Source organism: Mytilus californianus, unplaced genomic scaffold (genome assembly GCF_021869535.1).
Source record: "Mytilus californianus isolate M0D057914Y unplaced genomic scaffold, xbMytCali1.0.p SCAF_11, whole genome shotgun sequence".
Taxonomy (NCBI): domain Eukaryota; kingdom Metazoa; phylum Mollusca; class Bivalvia; order Mytilida; family Mytilidae; genus Mytilus; species Mytilus californianus.
Window position 1 is genome coordinate 64,323,162 of NW_026262593.1, and position 21,930 is coordinate 64,345,091.

Here is a 21,930-nt window from a genome sequence, read left to right on the forward strand (position 1 = left end):
GCTTTAAACTTGTACGCATTCTTTTTTAATTATTTTTTTGACGAAATCAATAAATATGATGTACTTTTGATGATGAACTTAAATGAAGGTTCCCTGTCAAAACAATCAAGGTCAAACAGAAAGTAAACATATGTTTACCTGGTATTTTGTGTTGCGCTGACCATGACAGCTGAATCTGCAAATGGTAATGTTGATTTTTTTTTAGGAAAATCAATAAAAACAACACACACGTACAACAAATGATATAAAAGTGTATACATAAACAAATGTGCAACAGATTTTTACCTGTCTCTGAGCTACACCTGTACACCAATTTGGGTATCATAATGAAGTGTTTATCCAAAAATAAATAAATTAAGAGATCGTTTTGCATTGACATGATGACACCTCGAGCTTTGATGACCACTTAGTGATGACATGTAATTGATTCTGACACTTTGTGCTGCATTTTGCCAGAGAAACCCCAAAACGACCCTCCTTTTCCTACTTAAATTTTTATTAGTTTTTTATCTATTAAATCTTATTTTTGTTCTATAGTCTCCTCTTGTCCATTTCGACTAACAAATCTTAAAGTTGGAACTGATGCAGACCAGTTGTGAATGTCGATTATAATACATCTGAGACTACTATAACACAGAGATTGGTCACTATAGATTTATCGGATTATCTGAGTCTCCGGTAGTTAGCTACGTTATTTTAACGTAGTTTCGTATTCGACCGTAGCAGACGACATATATCACCTATCACTGAGAATACTATAACAGTATCGGATATTATTATTTTTCTTTTAAAAATAATTTAAAAACAAAATTGAATTAATCAAAAAAAAAAAAGAATATAGTTTTTATCTTTCAAATGCAGTTATCTCTATTCATATTTAAATTTTTGTTTTTAATCATTAATAATTTGTTAATAGTTTGTTATTATGCGGCCACTCTTGAAAATGTGAATGTGATTAATCTTATCAATCTTACAGTTACATTGTTTTGCTACACGTCCGTTAATTGTATCTAATATACAAATATTTTACCTGTAAAGACAGGTAGTCTCAAAAGCATGGGAGATGAATTTTGTTTCACAGCTGGGTGCCCAAGGTACACGAGGCTCCGTTTATTGCAGTAAACTTTTATTCTATACTTGAAAGGTATTTCACTGCTGAGTGCCCAATATACATGTTTATTGTAGTAAACCTTGTCAAATATCGTCGGTGCACTTGTGGTAGGATTCAGGAGGGTGTGGATGGGATTTTATAGAATGGAGAAATAGGGGCAAAAAAAGTATAGAATGGAGAAAAATGGACCGACAAATAAAGAATAGAGAAGAGAAAATAATAAGTTATTAAAAGATTTAAAGAATAGAGAAAAATGGCATAGAAATTATAGGAAATAAAGAACCCCCATCCAGACCCTCATTCAGATTATCCAACGTAAATTTTTTTTTTCAAACAAGTTTCAACCCCCCCCCCCCCCCCCCCCACTTTTTTTAAATTTCCGTCTGATAATTAGGTCAAGTTTTTGCAAACAATGTAATAAGCGGCGATCACAGAAGAGAGAAAAAATTTCATTAAAGGTAAATGAGTAATTTCCTTACGTAACAGATCAGCAAAGAGGTTATAACTGCAATGGATACATAAAGCAAACATAAGCCCTACAAATTATATATATGTTCCCAAAATATCGCCGGCATTTTCATTTTTCAATTCACAATGTCCAGTAACATTGATTTTTTATCTTGGGATGATAGTGAACTCAATCTTGATCTTTTACGTGGTGAATATACTGCATCAGATATTGAATCTGAGGATGACTATACGTCCATGCTGCAAAGACTGCAAACACTCCAAAAGAAGCATCAATCGCAAGTACATGTAAATCAGAACGAAGAAGCTTCAAAATTACGTGACTGAATAATCAAATTATCTCTATGTTAACATAAATAGAACCACATTAGTGTAAATTACGATGACATTTTTTCAACACCAGAAATATGTGCCCTCTTTCAAAATCCCAGACAAGAAATTTTGTGCTTCAATACAGAGCCGTAAAGTTTTTGAAAATTTGAATATTGTCTATTGTTAAAGTGTCGTATGTTTTAGTTATATCGCTACTCTTTTTGTAACCCTAATAATTGAGCAACTCAGATGAAAAGAGTTGTGATTTGCTTTAGTTTTTTTAGCCACAGCAAATATAAATGTGCTTGTTCAATGTTTGGTGACAAACCATGTTAATTGTTGTCGGCATGATGCTTTGTAAATAGGTTCCCTATAACATTTTTTTGTTGGGTAACTGCTGACAGTTTACCATGTGAAAATTCTGAGAAGCCAAAAATAATGCGGAATGTATAAATACGTAGCAATGTCGGATCTAAACAAGAATGTTAAATATGATAGCATATATTGATGTCACCTTTCTGTAAATTCAACTTCGATTCACAACTGCTTGTCAATGGCAAATATTTCATGTACAGTCAGCCTGATTAAACCGAAATGAACTATTTTCAAATTATGTTTAAAGTTTGTTTTTATGTTATGTCGTTACACCAATGTCCCATGCTAGTGGTGGTGATGAGCGCCTAAAAATATTTAACATTGTCACATTCTTTATGTGCCCGTCTCAAGTCAGGAGCCTGTAATTCAGTGGTTGCTGTTGGTTCATGTCCGTCATATTTGAATTTTCGTAAATTGCTTTGTTATTGTAGACACTTCGTTTTCTCTAGTGAATTGTTATATATTTTCCATGTCAGGGACTTTTGAAGCTGACTGCACGGTATATGTTTTCTCATTGTTGAAGGTAATTACGGTGCATTCCAATAACTTACATCCACTTCATTGAACTTCATTTGGACTAAAGGAGTTGTCTGATGATCATTAGCAAAAATATATAAAAATCTCCTTAAAGTTTGCTTCAAGTGGCTATTCCTTTAATATATAAAGATGTGTGGTTACTTGTTTTTTTTCTTTCATTGAACTGTTATCCAAACTGAGCGTGTTAGTGAATTTCTGCATTCCTGTCTTAGTTTTAATGTATATAATAATAAAAATGTATATTCAAAGACTTAAATATTTATTTCTCCATGTAAGACAAGCATGACAAATTCAATGAAATTAAAAAAAAAATACTAAAAAAAGTCATTTTCTCCTGTAGTACTTCTCCCTTCTTCTAATGCGTGATTTCTTTCTGGGGGTATTCCTACAATAAAGAATATATTATAAATAAAAAGAAATAATCTGTCAAGTTTATAGCATAGGCAATTCATTAATTTTTAAGACAGTAATCTGAGACTTGAGACTCAGCAGTAATTGACCAATCATGTCAATATGGATCAAAATAGTTCAATTATTTAAAAAAAAATACGTCTATTTAGGAACTCATGATGTACTGGTATTTCACACGGTGACACATTTTCATTGCATAATAATATTATACTAGCATGTATAGACTGCATATATATTATCAAGGGAACCAAATATAAATCTAAATTTCTTTCACTAACAATACAAATTCACCTATCAGACCTCATGTTGTGTGTGTGCAACTTGTCTCGTGTGTTTCTCAGTTCTGCAGCGGGAACTTACTGATACAGAAAAATTGGAATTTCATATAATTACAAATTTTACATCATTACATCGGTTAATTACTAAGGTTTGCACATACATTATCCGGAAAACAGATTGTTCATCTGAATGTAAGTTATGGGTGAGTTGCTCATTGACCCTGTCCCACGGACTGGTAATAACTCGAGGTTACTTTCCGGTTTGGTCGGTAAATTCAAGTCTATAACTGCACTTATTTTATTTAAAGTGCTTATAAACCAACATTTATGAACATGTCAAATCTTATATTCACACTTACCGGAACATAACACTCTTTATAAATCCACATTTGTTAATTATTATTTTCTCTTTCGCTGTCAAAAATGGCGGTCGAATCCTTCTTGTCAATCATTGCGAGTCACGTGCCGAGTCATGTGATCGAAGACTTACAATTAATTACTATTTGACTGATCAGTAGGTCCAAGGACACAGTTATCGTCCTTTGGTTTTCGTTGTCTACAAATATAGTCCCTAGTGTGAACAGTGTATAACTTGCATTTTTTTTTGATACACTTTCCCAATTTATTTCTTGATATTTTATGCATGAAATATTAAGTAAGAGGATGAAATTACATGTAAAAAAAATTTGGGTGCTGAATCTTTATGTTAAGTAGTGATTTGGTCCAGTTAAAAAAGGTCAAAAATTAGAATGTCGGAAGCTGTCAAACTGAACTTTAGCCCCCCTTAACACAGAATTGTCAATATTTTGAGTTAGAGCTGGTAGAAGTTTCTATAATTTTGATATTATTTGTATCAATAGTAGTACACTACACTGTAAAAATCTTTTTGAGATAGAGCAGGTGCGATTTTTTTAATTTGAATTTATTGTCTAAAAGAAATGCACTACGAAATAACTGTGTTCTCGGGCCTAAGAGATGAATTCCGTAAATGTAGATTCTGTACTTTGGCAACTTTTCTGAATGGTTTTCTGGTTTCAATTTGTCAAACTCAATAAAAGTAAAGGATTTACATCTTTGTTTGACAGAAATTCTGTTAAAATGTCCCATTTTGGCATTATACGGCTAAAATAAGCATTTTAAAGCAGTTTCCATTTTATGCCTAAGAGCCATGCTGACTTTCTATCTGACAGCTTTTTATGTTCCTGATATTTGTGTTTCTATGCTTAAATCAAATTTAATTAACCATTTGTGAACTCGGAATCTAGAGAAAAGTAGATTATGACAGAAAAAATGTGCAGAATATTTGTATTTATGTCCCTGGTTAAACGGCCTGTTTGATGTATGTGAAATGTGAAGAGCTTTGTACATAAAATCTGTAGTCCGTCACAAATATTTCACTAAATCTGTAAAAAAAACACTTTACAATGATCAGTACACCCTATTCATTTCATATGCTAACATAATTTTCTTCTTTAGGATAGTAAGTGGTTCAAATATATGCCAAATGAGACTAAAACTACATGCAAGTTTTCCATTGAAAAGTGAAAAACTGGTCATCAGACCATACTGTCTGCAAAAAAAAGTTGAATTCAAGAGTCCTTTTGCAATTAGACTTCTTGTATCATGACATCTTAGCATAGAAATGAGCAAAAAGTAACAAATTTCACTTCCTTATAGCCTCTGTGTGCATTTTTATATGTAAATATGGGCTACTGCCTAAATCGACTCTAAATAGTTCTCAGTCTTACATGGCCTAAGACCATTTCATACTCATGTAGTATGCTTTTTGTAACTTTACTTTACATTTAAAGTACATTTAATATATATGGAAGAATAATGTATGGTTAAAAACCTTCAAAAACTTCAAATTGGTTGAAAAAAATGCATGTTTATGTAAGGCTTCCCTTAATTCGAAAATCTCTATTTTCAGGCACAGGCTCATATAAATTTGACTTTTGAATAACTGTAATAAATCTGATAAATCAAATGAGTGTTCCGTTGCTTTTAATACTTATTATATTAAATTCAAGAGTGTTTAAAAAGCAAATTTTTGCAATATTTAAATTTTTTAGGCCAAAATCTTGACAGTTGAAAATATTTGATTTAAACGTCAAAAATAAACATCCAAATTTCAATATTAAAATAGCCCTAGTTTCTATAATATATATCCTATGTCCATGAAACTTGGCCAACTATCTTAAAATTGCCTAAGCTTAGGTCATGCAAAGTTTTATTAAAATTGGTCAAGTCTTTCTATCCTATTAGGTCCAAGGACACAGTTATCGTCCTTTGGTTTTCGTTGTCTACAAATATAGTCCCTAGTGTGAACAGTGTATAACTTGCATTTTTTTTTGATACACTTTCCCAATTTATTTCTTGATATTTTATGCATGAAATATTAAGTAAGAGGATGAAATTACATGTAAAAAAAATTTGGGTGCTGAATCTTTATGTTAAGTAGTGATTTGGTCCAGTTAAAAAAGGTCAAAAATTAGAATGTCGGAAGCTGTCAAACTGAACTTTAGCCCCCCTTAACACAGAATTGTCAATATTTTGAGTTAGAGCTGGTAGAAGTTTCTATAATTTTGATATTATTTGTATCAATAGTAGTACACTACACTGTAAAAATCTTTTTGAGATAGAGCAGGTGCGATTTTTTTAATTTGAATTTATTGTCTAAAAGAAATGCACTACGAAATAACTGTGTTCTCGGGCCAGTACGTGAAGTGACCAATCTCTGTGTTATAGTAGTCTCAGAATACATGTATACCTCACTTGAGGTATAATCCACACTTTCACAAAACGCAGCACAGGAAGTCAGAAGCAATTCATGTCACCAACGAGAAATCATCAAAGCTGAAGATTGCAGGCGGTGGTATCTGGGCTGTTCTGAGTAGATTTTGACCTCTTATTAGGGCCCCGCCCATTAGTGATCAGTCTGGCCGTCCGTAACAAATTGTGTCCGCTCTATATCTAGAGAACAGTTATGATTTCATACTTTATACTTGACATGTATATTAACCAACACCAGAGGATGTGTCATAATGTTTGTTCAACTTACTAGGTCAAAGGTCAAGGTCAAAAAGTTTGGTTTCAGTTGACAACAGGGATGGGCATGATTACTGACAAATGTAATCGATTAATAATCGATTACTTGAGGGATATTTGTGTATTCGATTAATAATCGATTACTCTGATTTTTGTATGTAATCGATTGCAATCAATTACTTTATCAAAAGTAATTGGATTACTTTTCGATTACTGTCAATTACATGCTATAAAATTACAAAAAAATAATAAAGTAAGCTAAACACAAACATTTTGTTATGTATAGGGGAAATTTATAACTTGATCAAAACTTCATTGAAAGCATTGTTTTCAAAGTTTAAGTTGACAGTTTGTTTCTAGATAGAAGCTCTCACTGAGGATTTGAAATATTCAAAAATTCTTTAAAATCTGGTTATCTACATGAGTGAGATGTAATAAAGTTCTTGCAATGACACCACATGGCTTCAGTCACTTCTTTATAGTCTAGTTTATTTTCCACATGTCTCTTTATTTTTCAAGTTTTGCTATCATAATGACTTAAGTTAGGTATTTTGTATTTATTAATTTTTAACTATATTTGATATAGTATATATTACAATTAAAATGTAAAAAGAAGAATAATAAACTAGTTCAGCTAATTTCAAAGATGTAAATTTATTATATTTATAACTAATACATGCATGAATTAATTATTTTGTTTGGATAATCTCCCTAATTACAGGTTATAAAACTGCCAATGGAGTACATTTCATAACCTGGGGAAATATAATGTCAATCTCCTCTTAATTAGACATAATTGAAATCAAAACATCTTATTAATTAGAAGTACTTGATCATCTGATTAGTATACACAGGAATTTGTTGGAATTTTTCTATACTCTATTCAAAATCATGATATTTAACCAGATATATTTTAGTGTCAATATGGGATACATGTATCTATTTCTGAACAAGAATTTCAATGCAAATCAATTGGTACGTTGTGTACTTTCTGATTTTTATATCATAATATTATAACGAATCCACTGTGTATCTAGTTTAGCTAAAATTCCAAATCTTATTGAAAATTACACTTCAATGTCAAAGTAGTACAGAACTTAACATAAGACTCATTTCTTATTTTTATCTATTTACTTATTTCAAAATAAAAGGTCTTTAAATAATTGACAAGCATTGAAGACAGTAAGTCAATTGTTTGAAAAGCTGGATATACAGTAAAATTGGTAGGAGTTCTGGTTGATCATAATGCAGCTTGAGACAATAGATACAAATAAGGCATTTGATAAGCTCTGAAGTCTAAATACTTTCTATTTTATCTGTACTATAAAGTGATGAATGCATATATATTTTCATTTAAAATACATGTAGGTTTAATTTCATCAAACTATGTCACTAAAAGTAATTGAAATGTAATCAAAAGTAATTGATGATTACATCCTAATTTTTGCTGTAATCGATTAAATTACGATTACATGTAATCGAAAATGTCTTCGATTACAGATTACTGTCGATTACTGGGAAACATGTAATCAATTACAATCGATTACGATTACAGATTACGATTACCCCATCCCTGGTTGACAACCCCATGTCCTAAGGTAAAGATCATGTCCGCTCTATATCTTGAGAACCTTTATGATTTCAAAGTTTATACTTGACATGTATATTAACCAACACCAGAGGGTGTGTCATAATGTATGTACAACTTCCTAGGTCAAAGGTCAAGGTCAAAAACTTTGGTTTTAGTTGACAACCCCATGTCCTATGGTAAAGATCGTGTGCGCTCTATATCTTGAGAACCGTTATGATTTCAAAGTTTATACTTGACATGTATATTAACTAACACCAGAGGGTGTGTCAGAATATATGTACAACTTCCTAGGTCAAAGGTCAGATGACAACCCCATGTCCTATGGTAAAGATGCAAAAATTTTACCACACGTTATTCACAGCAGGGCCCACAGAGATTGCTCCCATCTCAATGATGTCTAGTTCTTCATGTTAATTAGTCCATTTTTAGTAGCTCATTTAAATTTTTGCTAAAAAATTGAAAATTAAAATGTGATTTTTTTTGCAGATTTTATATGACATGGCTTAATTGCTTCACCCCTTTGCATGTTCAATGTTCTTCTTATTTGCAAATCTTTATCACTAAGGGCTATTCCAGAATTGATTGTAAGGGGAGGGAAAGGCACTTTTTATTTGAATAACATTTAATTTATTTTTCCTTAACTTTAAGTTTTTATCAATTGGGAAAATATGTGAAGTAGCCCATGCAAATTCTTTTTTATTAATGATCCTTCCCCCTCCCCATACATACACAGCCCTTGTTATTGTGTCTTCACTTCATATTATTTCTTAGTGTCTTGTATTATAGTTTCAAATATAATTCATTGAGAACATTAATTTATGCTTTATTCAGTCATTCAAAAACTTGTAAGATATATATTTAGAGGAAACCAGAGTTGCTGAGGAAACTGTAAATCTGCAGTAAGCAACTGACAAAATATGGCTAGAAAAATAAAAAAATTTAAATCTAGGAAATAAGAACTATGTAGTGTCAACAGTTTATCAGGTTACACTTAATTCTCTCTGTTTTTTTGTCCATTGGTCAGAGGGTACAAGTTAAATCAGCACCTATAGAAAAAGTCTGAAGAAAATATACACAAAGAAACAAAAAGAACTTGAAAATAAATAATAATTAATTATGGCCATCCCCCTTCTTTATTTTAATCTTTTTGCTAAAAATGCTAAAAACAATATATATTCAACATATATTTGACTAGGTGCCGAATTGAGTATATCGGGTGCCGATTTGACCACTTTCCGAAGTGACTAGAAATTAGATCGTCAGATGCAGACTGATTTCACCTAGTTTTATTTTACTTTATACTCCTGTGAATATGCTATAAGATACATGAATGCACACAAGTTTAATCCATGTAAGAATACACGAAGCAATAAAATTGAGAATGAAAATGGGGAATGTGTCAAAGAGACAACAACCCGACCATAGAGCAGACAACAGCCGAAGGCCACCAATGGGTCTTCAATGCAGCGAGAAACTCAAGCACCCGGAGGTGTCCTTCAGCTGGCCCCTAAACAAATATGTATACTAGTTCAGTGATAATGGACGTCATACTAAACTCCAAATTATACACAAGAAACTAAAATTAAAAATGATACAAGACTAACAAAGGCCAGAGGCTCCTGACTTGGGACAGGCGCAAAAATGCGGCGGGGTTAAACATGTTTTTTGAAATCTCAACCCTCCCCATATAAGCATTCTTATCTTTGCTTTACTGTAAAGCCAGCTCACGCTAGAAGTAGTCACTGATCGTTCTCTTCATGTTTGAGTTTTGTAACGAGCTGTCTAAAATATCCTAGCCAACTTCAATCTCTATTTTTACAGATTTTATCGCGTTGTTTCAAACGCTCAAATGATTTGAAACTGGTTTACATATTTTATTGTATTATTTATGCTTGGCGGTTGACTTGGAACCAGTTAGTAGAAAAAAATGTACGACAGATCCTGAGTATGCGATTTTCCGTATGTCATATTTTTGTCAATAAATTAATAGCCGTCACAAAACACGCAATAGGCGGCGGATTTTGTCGGTTGCCGGCTCTTATTGAGAACACTGATATTATACTGTTTCAATAAATTCTTAAACTTAAAACCCAGAGCTAACTGTTCATGACACTTCAATACTGCATTTTCTGTTCACAGGTCTTCAAACATTGGTAGATCCAGTTGCAGAGGATGTGAAGGTCGTTACACTTCTAAATGATTTTATTAGTCATCTCTCAGAGACCTCACAAGAAAGGTCACCAGATGGTATCCATGGAAACCAAAAGTTTCTCTGTCACACACTTGACTTTTTGACCTATCTGCAGTATTACTATTCAAGAAATGCAGGAAATAACTGTCTGATCTCAGATATTTTGTCTCAGTTGAGACAGTTGCTAGTCATTGTCTCAGAAACAGTATATGTCAGTGCTTCCTCCTGCATTTGTGTTGATGCAGTTGAAAATGTCATTACCATGCCAACCAAAACAAAATGCCAGCTGAGAGAATTGACAACAAGAGTTAACAGAGTCACTAATGTGGTTGTTACTCTTCAAAACTCTACTCAGACTTTTTTGAAAGAGTCGACAAAAACAAAATACCTTGCTGTTTCTGAAGAGGACCATTTGCTTGCTATGACTACAAGGTCAAAGCAGGTCATCGACCTTTTAGAAGGCTGTGAGATTTTGTTGTCTGCTGTGTCAACAGGAGTGAAAGAAAAGGCATCTTCAGAAAGAAGATTCTTCAATACATCATCTATAGCAATAGGAGCCATTTGTGCAGGTACATTACTATGGCAAATTTTTTTTTTTTTTTTTTTTTTTTAACGATAACAAATATTTTTATTCAATCATTTCCTGATATATAAATACCTAAGTAGCCCAGGTCGCATACTTAGGGGCTCCTGTATTTTAACAGCCTCACTTGACCAGGGAAAAAATCAAATGAATTTAAACTTACAATAGTTTTACATACATATATTTAAATAACCAATACAATCGATTTTACCTGTTAAGCATCACTGTAATACATAATCACTATCGTATATCCAGTTCACTGACTAACATGTGTTTATTTAAACTTGAAAACTATATATTTGATTGAGAAAATTTGAATTGGAAATTATTGACGTGATTGAACAAAAATTGAAATTATTCTGTAATATATAAGTATGGATTATAAAAGGATAAAGCACATGTGGTAAGTACTAATGTATTAAGAAGCATGATATATGTGGTAATTTACTAATATACATAATATGCACAGACATAGATTCAAAAATCGATTACAATACAAATATTTCTTTCTGTAAAAATAACTTATTGTTCACTACGTTCTTTCTATAATACAATAAGATTATTATATATGGAATCAAACACACCTTTAGTTTAGAGCAGTAGAACTAAGTATATCTTCTTATATTTTTTCGATAAAGAGTTCAATTTTTGATCTGCATATATACTTTATATCCGAGCATAGCAAGAGTAGTTTTAATTCGTTTTTCATTTGCAATTTCAACAGGCTTTGTATAGACTGCATATTCAGTTTTATTTTATCGAATTTGCATTTATTACGTATTTTCCAAATAGCCCATTTAAAATAAAGTATTATTGCATTAACAATTATATTATTCGAATTATCTGTACAGATTCCTATTAGAATATCTTTTTCAACGAGCGTCTCGTTATTTATTAGGTTACAAAGTTGTAAATTTCTGACAACTGTTTCTATCAATGGTTTAACATTATTACATTGATAAAATAAATGCTCGAGTGTTTCAATATTATTATTTTCATCACATAAGTGACATTTTCCATTTGACATATGCATTATTTGTAGTCTCTTTTCGGTATATATAATCCTGTGTATACATTTCCATTGGAATTCTTTAACTTTTCTATTAATATCCATTTTACTGAGATTTAGCCAAATTTTTTCCCAATTTATATACTCGCTACACAAATTTTCCCATTTTGTTTGACACTTAGGGGTCTCAGTTATGTTTATGTTTAACTGTAGATATTTTAATGTCAAATCTTTGATTTTAATGATTTTATTATCTGGATTTAGAAATTCAAAGTATTCAGAAATTTTGATTTTGTGGCTTTTTAAAGTGCTTTGAACATCGTTATTTTTTAAAATCTGCACGAATGTTTGTGGTATGGAACTTTTAATTCGTGAGTATTCCGAAATACAATTACGTTTATCTATTAGTTGTTGATATATTTCATTGCACAATTTAAAATGGCAAATTATCTAAAAAAAATTAGAACTTGTGAAAATTCTAGTAAGTTTCTTTCATGCAAATATTAAAACAAAATATAAATTCTCACCTAAATTTCAAACACAAAAATTGGCAATATGTTTGAAATATTTGCCACTGGATATTAAACAAACAACAATCAATCAGGTATTTCATATGTCAGAATTTTGTATGATGATGGGTATAGAATAGAATAGAATATTTTTATTTCCAATTACAGGGCCCTATAAAGAGCTTTTAACACATTACATACAAATATATAAGATTAGACATCAATTGAGAAACATAAAAGAAATCAACACAGTTTTACAATAACTGTTATATAAGGCCAGGACAGAACCAGATAATACAAATAACATCTATAAAATATACCACTCAAAATAAGTATATGTGTGGCTAATTTGCATTTATTATCTTTGAACTTCTCCTTATCTCCAGATTTTTAGATAAATACTTTCCCAAACATTTATATACATCTAAATTTTCTTGTATAAATAGTCATGTAAACTTTGAAAGATTGTCTAAAGATTGAAAATTATTGCAGGTTAATGAAATTTCAGTAAAAAACTCAGTTCTATTATCAATATATAATGGGCATTCAGTCACAAAGTGTATCTTATCCTCAACTTTATTTAATGTATAGTATAAACATTTTCTAAGTGTTCTATTCACACACATGTTTGTATATCTATCAATCTCAATCTGTAATGGATGGGCGCTTATTCTAATCTTACAGATGATTGCCCTAATCCAAAATCTTTTAGATTTCAATATTAACAGACTATTATTTCAACTTGGAATTATTTTTAATTATGGAATTTGCATAATTTCTTGTGCTTGAAATTTTTAATAAATTCCATGGTAATTCTGTATTATAATTTTTTTAGCAGGGCATAACACTTTCTATGCAATGTATTTTGTATAGATAGTGTTGTTCGCGGCACAGTACATTCTATTGAAAATGTGCTATCTTCTTTGTAATAGAAAGTGTTGTGCGCCGCAGAGAACATTAAAATACAGAATAAACATGGAGTTTATTAAAAATTTCAAGCCCAAGAAATTATGTAAATTCCATAATTAAAAATAATTCCAATTTACAATAGTAGTCTCTTAATTATTTTTTTAAAAACAAAATAGAGTTTTAAAGGAAAAAATAAATATTAAGTTTACCTTGATCTGATTGTAATATTTTATTTTCTATTTTCCTTCCAGAAATGGAGTTAGTTTGTATAAACCACACAACACAACACAACACAACACAACACAACACAACACAACACAACACAACACAACACAACACAACACAACACAACACAACACAACACAACACAACACAACACAACACAACACAACACAACACAACACAACACAACACAACACAACACAACACAACACAACACAACACAACACAACACAACACAACACAACACAACACAACACAACACAACACAACACAACACAACACAACACAACACAACACAACACAACACAACACAACACAACACAACACAACACAACACAACACAACACAACACAACACAACACAACACAACACAACACAACACAACACAACACAATTTGAAATGTTGACAGACATGCTTAAAACAATGACAAAGGTAACATGATACATGTATATATATATATATATAATATAAGGCATTACAAAATATGAAATATACATGATATATATAAATATGATAAATGAGACAAAACAACAATGATGTTTTAAATTTTTAAGATTTTCAATGATTTTTATTGTTGATGTTTTTCTGTATTTTCTTTATGTCTACAACTGAAAACATTTTAAAATTTCAGGTCGACTTGCATGGCAGCTTTTCAAAGGAGTTGATACAGAACAGTTGATATCATCAGGGATCTGGGCTGGTAGTATTGGAGTTTCTGCTGTTGTTCTACAAGTTCCACGCCTGAAAATGTCTGATGTTCTGAATCGTCTGGAACATTGTGAAAAAGAATATGAACAGATGAAAAAGATCTCAAAGAATTGGAAATTGTCTAGTGAATGGTCGTACTCCAGACTTGTAAGACTGCCCTCACCTACAAATGGCATTAGATTTAGTCTTAATTAAAGATAAATTTTTATTTATACGAAAACTTGTAATTTTTCTTTGAAGGTAGGATATTTTTTTTATATCAGAATAGAGTTTTTTGTTGTTAAACTAAAATACAAAACTTTAATAAAAAGTTAATGATTACAGATAGAAACTTCTCTAGCTTTTATAAGATAATGTACATTAGACATTACTTTTGTCCAAGGGTATTTTTATGTACAGTTTTAATGGAAATTATTTTCTTAGAATAATACCTTAAAGATTAATAGCTTTGTTATATTCTTAATTCTTATACCTCTGTATTGGGCTTCTACCTCATACTTTTTCATTTAATACTCCATTTCCAGCATTCTTCAAAAGCTATTGGGCAGCTTTTCCATTACAATCAAGTTTATATTCAAATATGTTTTTTTTCTCTCAGGGCAAACAATTTTTAATGGAAAAAGTCAACCTCACCCTTCAAAAAATGAATGATTGGTGCCTTTAATACCACAAATACTTACCAACTATTGTTAAGAATAACATTATACCTTTTAAATGCTCAAATTATCAATATAGTATAACAAGAAAAGATTACTCATAAGTGCTTTTTTAATGATTTTTTCTTAGTACCTATAGAGTAGTCTCCCTTTTTACATTTTGCTGTTTAACAGTTATCTCTTTGTAAAGTGAAAACATATTTTCAGATGTTTTAAGTTTTTTATAATGATTTTCTTATAGTTAGTCATTTAGTTTAACTCTTGTTTGGTCAATGCAATGGTCAGCAAGTTCAGAGGTTATTACTTACCTAGTAGCATTGTTTTGGTTTGGATATTGATACACGAGAAATTTTCTTTGAAATTGAACATCCCCATGTGTTCTTTAGCCAGTTTTGTAGCTTTTTGTGTAATTTTGGTTATATTGATCTTCAATTTTTGACATATTCCTACATTCATTATTTCTTTTTGATCATCATTCAGGAGAAATATAAATTTTTCAAATGTTCCCAAATTTCAAATGATGCATCAGATAACTTCATTTATCTCAGAAATTTTTTTCAAGAAATAAAACAAAAAGTATTTATTCAAATTCCTCATAATATATAATTAACTATGTAGCCTGTCAAACTTAAAGGCCCCCTGTTTTTTCATTTGGTTAGTGATGAATAGTTAAATTTACCTGTTTAGGTGAACAAAATAATTTTTTAGTACCCATTACACATTTTATAATGTATTATAATTATTTTGCTGATAACGTCCATGCAATAAATCAACACATTTGTAATTAAATTAGAATTGATATAAAAGTCAGATAATCATTTTTAAGCTCTGACTGTGACCCTGTAAAAGAGAACAGTATTAAAATGGCTGTCAGTTTCTTTTCTTTTGGTTTGGTCATGTGCATGTTCGGATTTTATTGCATAAATTGTGCAGCATATCCTTTCTTTTGCATTTATGTATTTGATTGCCGAATTGCTTTTATTTATATTCAGAAAGTATTTACTATTTACTTTGTTTAATATACCCAGTACGTGATATAATTAGAATTTTTTTTGTGTAGAATGTGTTTGTTTGTGTGTAAAAAATATGTTTGTTTGTTAGGATTACTTATGTGATATTTTTGCAATGAAATTAATTACGAAATAATATCATGGATTTTAATTAGGTTAGATATTCTGACAAGGTATAATACTCAGAATTGATTTAAGACTCAAGGAATATAATAGAGAATGGAAATGGGGAATGTGTCACAGAGACAACAACCCGACCAAAGAGTAAAAAACACAGACGAAGGCCACAATGGGTCTTCAACACAGCGAGAAAATCCAGCACCTGGAGTATATCTGAATTAAGAATGTTCGCTACTCTGTTTCAAAATAACAAGCTTTTTAAAAGACTGTTATAAATTGATAGTATATAAATAAAGGAACTAAAAAAGTAGAAAAAAATGAAGTGTCCGTGTACTTGTTTTCGAGATATAAGCTGTTGAAAATTTGGCGGAAAATGGTTCTCTCTAGATTTTTCATACATTTAACATTGGCTCCATTTTCTTTCAAAAACTAGGAACAAATAACAAGGATTTTATAAAATTTGGCTTTTAAAACTATATGTATTAAAATTATGAAAAGAAAAGTAGGGATTAGGGGGCAAAATTTTTAATGGCACTACATGGATAAAACCAGAGGATTCCGAATATCTGGCAAAAATTCAAAAACAAAAGTAGCGAACATCCTTAAGGGAGATAATTCTGTTTCTCTAATTCTTTGGCAATTTAACCCTTTCCAGACCCATTGTATTAAAAAAATTTAATCAATGTGTGGTTGTTGATGATTTCAGAAGATGATTGGATGAGTTTAAGGGTCGTAATCTTTATCAGCTCACTGGATGAATCAAAATATGCTAACAGGTGTTAATGAAATTGACAACTTTGTGGAATGTGGAAGGCACTCGAAGGGGATTTTTGTTAATCAAAAATGAAAATTTATTTGATAATCATTAGAGAAACAGATTCTTACATAGTTACTCATGGATTATCAGATTTATCCAATCTCGATAGTTAAATTATCAATTTTAAAGTCCTACCTGAGGCTCAGACTTTAAAATTCGTTAATTTAATTATTTCGATTGGATAAATCCGTTAATCCACTTGTACCAATGTAAGAATTGATATATATATATTAGTATGTATGTCATGGTCTTTTTCATCAACTCTTTTTAAACATTCATGTGCAATAGAAAAAGAATAATCTGAGTTACTAAGAAGCTTACAGTAAATTTATGAAAATGGTTGACATAAACATTTCAGTGATTTGTAAAGATTGTAAACTAGCTCTACCTCCTTTTACAAAACCTTCCTACTTACTTCAGCAAATTGTGTTTATAGGCTACCATTAGTTTTCAAAAGCCAGATATTTTTTACTTACCTTTTTTTAAGAAATCTTTTTTTTCTTATGAACATTTTTATGTCTGAATAGTATTTTGTTATTGTAATGCATTTAATTTTACTTTTTTTAATACTCTTGAGTGAAATCTTTTACGATGCTTTTATTTTGCAGTTATTATTACAATGGATATAATAGGTAATGATGTTAAGAAGTGCATTCAGAAATTATTCTGGGAATTTATAAATTTGACTAATTACCAGTAACATAAGTAAGAAATGCAAAATAAAGGCAACAGTAGTATACCGCTGTTCGAAATTCATAAATCGATTGAGAAAAAACAAATCCGGGTTGCAAACTAAAACTGAGGGAAACACATCAAATATAAGAGGAGAAGACTATTAATTAATTAATTGATAAAATCTCAGGAATTTCAGGATTTTTTTTTCAAATGAAATATGAATAAAGGTAATAAACAATCAATTTGAATAATCTGTATCAGTGATATCGAACAATCAAAGTTTTATTAGTTCTGTGTAAACTTAAATTTGTATACTTCAAACATGGAAATTTTCCTGCAAGGGTTATTTTTGCTTTTTTTTTGCCATATTGTAAAATGCAAGAAACTATTCCGTGTGAATAGATTTACAAATCAACAATAATGATGCAAATGACTCTGTTATCATTCAACAGGAGAATTAAACTTCCGAGCGCAAAGTTTATCCATCAATAAGTTGAAAAAAAACTCCTGGCACACTATTAACTTTTTCGCTAATGCTAAAATTTCGATTAAGAAGCAGATATAGAATCAAATACATGTATTCACATCTAAACTTGATCTTAAAGGAGAAGGTCAGGTAAGGGCTAATTCTGGCCTAAAATTTGAAGTACATCTGATGAAATATTTTCGATCTTTTTTAAACACTTAAGTGTCTACTGGTACTTCAGTCGATTCAATTAGTTTATGTAAAAGATATGAACTGATTTGATTATTAGATATGCTCAAATTCAAGCTTAAATATCTATCAAATATGCCATAAAAAGTCACTTTTCAGATGGTTTTTGTCTAAAATGTAAACTGGCTGCATTCGTGTTCAGTAACAACCATTATATATGTTATGTGTTATCATCAAATACAACATATATTTTAATATTAAGACTGAACACAATGCAGCCACTTCCATTTTAGGATTAGCACAAATGCTAGAATTGCGAAAATTTTGCATGAATTAATGATGCTAGTACCTGATGCATGTGCATTATAATGTAGAAAAACAGCCCATATTTATGTAAAAAAAGTTTTCTACTTTCCAATAAATAGCAAAAACTAAAAAGTTTACATTTTTTACAAATTTGTAAAAGTGCTATATTTAAGGGCCAAAAAGGGGTCTTACTGGGCCTACTCGTTTTCTTGTAAGATATTAGCAATTTTTTAAAGGTAAAATTTGAGTTTGTCATACCAGAAAAGTTTCAAAGTATTGTTGCTGCTTTGTACTGTAGTATGAAACAAACAGATTCTAGTTACTGTAAATTCAGAAATTATTGCAAGCATTTATTTTTACGATTTTTGAAGAATGGACAAAATGCTAGATTAATTATTGCAATTTCAGGAAAAGCTACATTATACAAAGATATGTATCAGATATCAGAATGCAAGTTTTTATAATTGCGATACTTACCCAGTCACATTATTCAAATTGATAAAAACCTCACAATAACTTCTGAATTTACAGTATTTGAATGGAGATATTTTAGGATCATGAATGATACATGTATTATATTTTTAGACAAGTCAGGAATATGACAGTTGTTGTCCATTCGTTTGATGTGTTTGATCTTTTGGTTTTGCCGTTTGATTATGGACTTTCCCTTTTGAATTTTCCTCGGAGTTCAGTATTTTAGTGAATTTACTTTTTATCACATTAGTTTTTTTTTTACTCTGATAATTATATGGCATTTGTTATGATTTCTATATTTTTTATTTGAAATAATTTGTTATTTATATTTGAGTGATTTGTTTTTATATATAATTGGAAAATTGAAACTTCTAGCATTTTTTATCTGAATAAGGCCTTTTCAAGAAATAAATACATTAGAGGGCCAGCACTTTATTTGTGTAACATAAATTGGGTGTTTGGGTATTTCATCAGTTCCACAGAGAGTATGCTTTACAGAAAAAAATTCTATTGGTAGTAAATCAAAAGGAGAGTGGAGTTCCCCTAATATTTTTTTTCTGGAATAGCCTTAAAAAATTGCGAGGGCTATCTTTATGAGATTTTACAATCAGGGATATTTATGGAATTTTGTTCAAATACTGGTATACTGTTATAATAATATGCAAAAGATGATTCTGTTAGATATCGCCATTAATACTGCAAAAGGAATCATAGTGAAATAGAGTAATTGCAGGCAATCTTTAGTGAGAACACTAACACTGATTTATTTATTGAACATATTACTGTGGATTCATTTATTATCATGAGTACCAATTTTCGTTGAATAAGGAAACTTACATATAGGGATATTTAATTTTGTGGTTTTCTTTTAGTCTCCATACAATTAAGCCTATATGGAATTTGCTATTTGTTGAACATTTACATTCGTGGTTTACCTGTACCCACGAAATCCACGAAAATTGGTATCCAACGAATAATAATGAATCCACAGTATAACATATTTGGTTCCTACTTTTTATAAAATTCTTCATTCAGGAATATAAATCAAATAATAATTTATACTAAAGAAATAAAGAATGGTGTCATTGATTGAGGCAGCGAACAAACAATATTTATGATCCCATTGATCAATGATATTATTATTTATTTCCTGTAAAAAACGTACAAACATTCAATAAATATAAGGCACCAATTTTACTGCCCATTAATATTAATAAAATTTTTAATATTGTTTTTATTTGTAAACTCTGCATGTTAAAATGATAGTGATATAGAATATCATATTTGTTTGTTATTGCATTTATATTATGTTGTAATTTATTGTTATGGGTCAGTGGAAATTATTTTTGTTACTTTAGAATCAAATTTTATACTTTTTGATTTTAACTTAGCAAGATGTCCGTATTTGTTAATTATAGTATGTTATGTTTTGAAATGATTGTGAATATGAATACTGTGAATTCATTAATATTTGTGGGTGCAAAATTTTCATTGGTTGAGGAAAATTTGTATTTTGTGGATATTTGGATCTCATGGTTGAACTATAATATGAGTACAAGCCTAGAAAATTTGTATTTTGTTGAACATGCACATCATGGTTGACCTCAACCCAAGAAATGCAGGAATATTAGTATCCGATGAATAATAATGATTTTTCAGTATTTCTATTGTTAATTTTGTTATGGCATTTATTGTTAGTTGTTACATATAATAGTTGGATAATCAGAGAAATAACTTACATATTCTGTAGTATACAATAAAATGTTAAGATTTTACTGTTTTTTTGTGTAGCATTACATACCCTTCCAGAGCACCTGAGATCACCCCCGATTTTGTTGGGGTCTTTAGTTTTCTATGTTGTGGTTTGTGTACTGTTGTTTGTCTGTTTGTCTTTTTCTTTTTAGCCATGGGGTTGTCAGTTAATTTTCGAATTTGATTGTCCCTTTGGTATCTTTCGCCTCTCTTTTAAAAGTGCAGCACATCTGTGTGAAAATATGGTCTCTTCCAAGTGTTGGAACCTGAAACAAAACAAGGGTCCTCAAATATGGAAGTTGGAATGCATGTGAAATTTGTATATTTTGTGATGAACATAAATCGGTTTCTGTTGGAATGCACAGGAAGTTGGCTCCTTTTGGGATGAACGTAAAATGTATATCTGTTGAGATGCGCTTCAAATCGGTATATACCTCAAAAGCTAACCAAACCTTTAAACTGACTATTTCGGAAGGGATATAGTTACGATACTGTTGTCAGGTCATTAAGGATTGCAAATTTTGGTATTAATATTGATTCACTCATAAGGTCTTTGCATCGGAAATAAACACATTTATTCTAAAACCAGTTGTTGGCATGATACGGGTTATGTTGTTCTCATATATTTTATGATGGTATGATGCTAAACTAACGGGAGGGATTGTACCTGATTTTCATATGATGAAGACATAATCTTTCAATCAGTTTAATTGAGGTCTGGAGCTGGCATGTCAGTAACTGCTAGTAGTCCTTTGTTAATTTATGTGTCATTGTCATTTTGCTTAGTTTCTTTTGTTACCTATTCTGACATCACACTCGGACTTCTTTTAAACTGAGTTTTACTGTGCGTATTACTATGTGTTTCTTTATTCTACATTGGCTAGAGGTATAGGGGGAGGGTTGAGATCTCACAAAACATGTTTAACCCCGCCGCATTTTTGCACTTGTCCCAAGTCAGGAGCCTCTGGCCTTTGTTTGTCTTGTATGTTTTTTTTAATTTCAGTTCCTTTATATGTTTAGTGTGACGTCCATTTTCACTGACCCAGTACACAATTTTATTTAGGTGCCAGCTGAGGACCACCTCCGGGTACGAGAATTTCTCGCTGCGTTGAAGACCCATTGGTTGCTGTTATCTGCTCTTTGGTCGGGTTGTTGTGTCTTTGACATATTCCCCATTTCCATTCTCAATTTTATCTGATGAG

At 30.7% G+C, this 21,930-nt stretch overlaps 1 protein-coding gene and 1 long non-coding RNA gene across 2 annotated transcripts; one reads left to right on the forward strand and one right to left on the reverse strand.

The window, feature by feature from the left end:
• The first annotated feature begins 60 nt into the window (after window positions 1-60).
• On the forward strand, window positions 61-20,751 carry LOC127720512 (uncharacterized). Its single transcript, XM_052227105.1, has 3 exons — window positions 61-184; window positions 10,271-10,891; window positions 14,187-20,751. The coding sequence occupies exons 1-3, from the start codon at window positions 163-165 to the stop codon at window positions 14,456-14,458; spliced, it is 915 nt and encodes a 304-aa protein (XP_052083065.1). The 5' UTR covers window positions 61-162; the 3' UTR covers window positions 14,459-20,751.
• Window positions 3,046-4,003, reverse strand: LOC127720513 (uncharacterized). Its single transcript, XR_007990829.1, has 2 exons — window positions 3,852-4,003; window positions 3,046-3,188 (listed from the first exon to the last, which is right to left on the reverse strand). It is a non-coding gene; the product is annotated as an uncharacterized LOC127720513 (long non-coding RNA).
• Window positions 20,752-21,930: the final 1,179 nt, after the last annotated feature.

What these genes read in the sequence shown, in the direction of transcription:
- LOC127720512 (XM_052227105.1), top strand. Translation starts at nt 163, where the DNA reads ATGACAGCTGAATCTGCAAATG. An exon ending in GACAGCTGAATCTGCAAATG is followed by an intron (nt 185 to 10,270) that starts GTAATGTTGATT and finishes TTCTGTTCACAG; the next exon opens with GTCTTCAAACATTGGTAGAT. An exon ending in AATAGGAGCCATTTGTGCAG is followed by an intron (nt 10,892 to 14,186) that starts GTACATTACTAT and finishes TTAAAATTTCAG; the next exon opens with GTCGACTTGCATGGCAGCTT.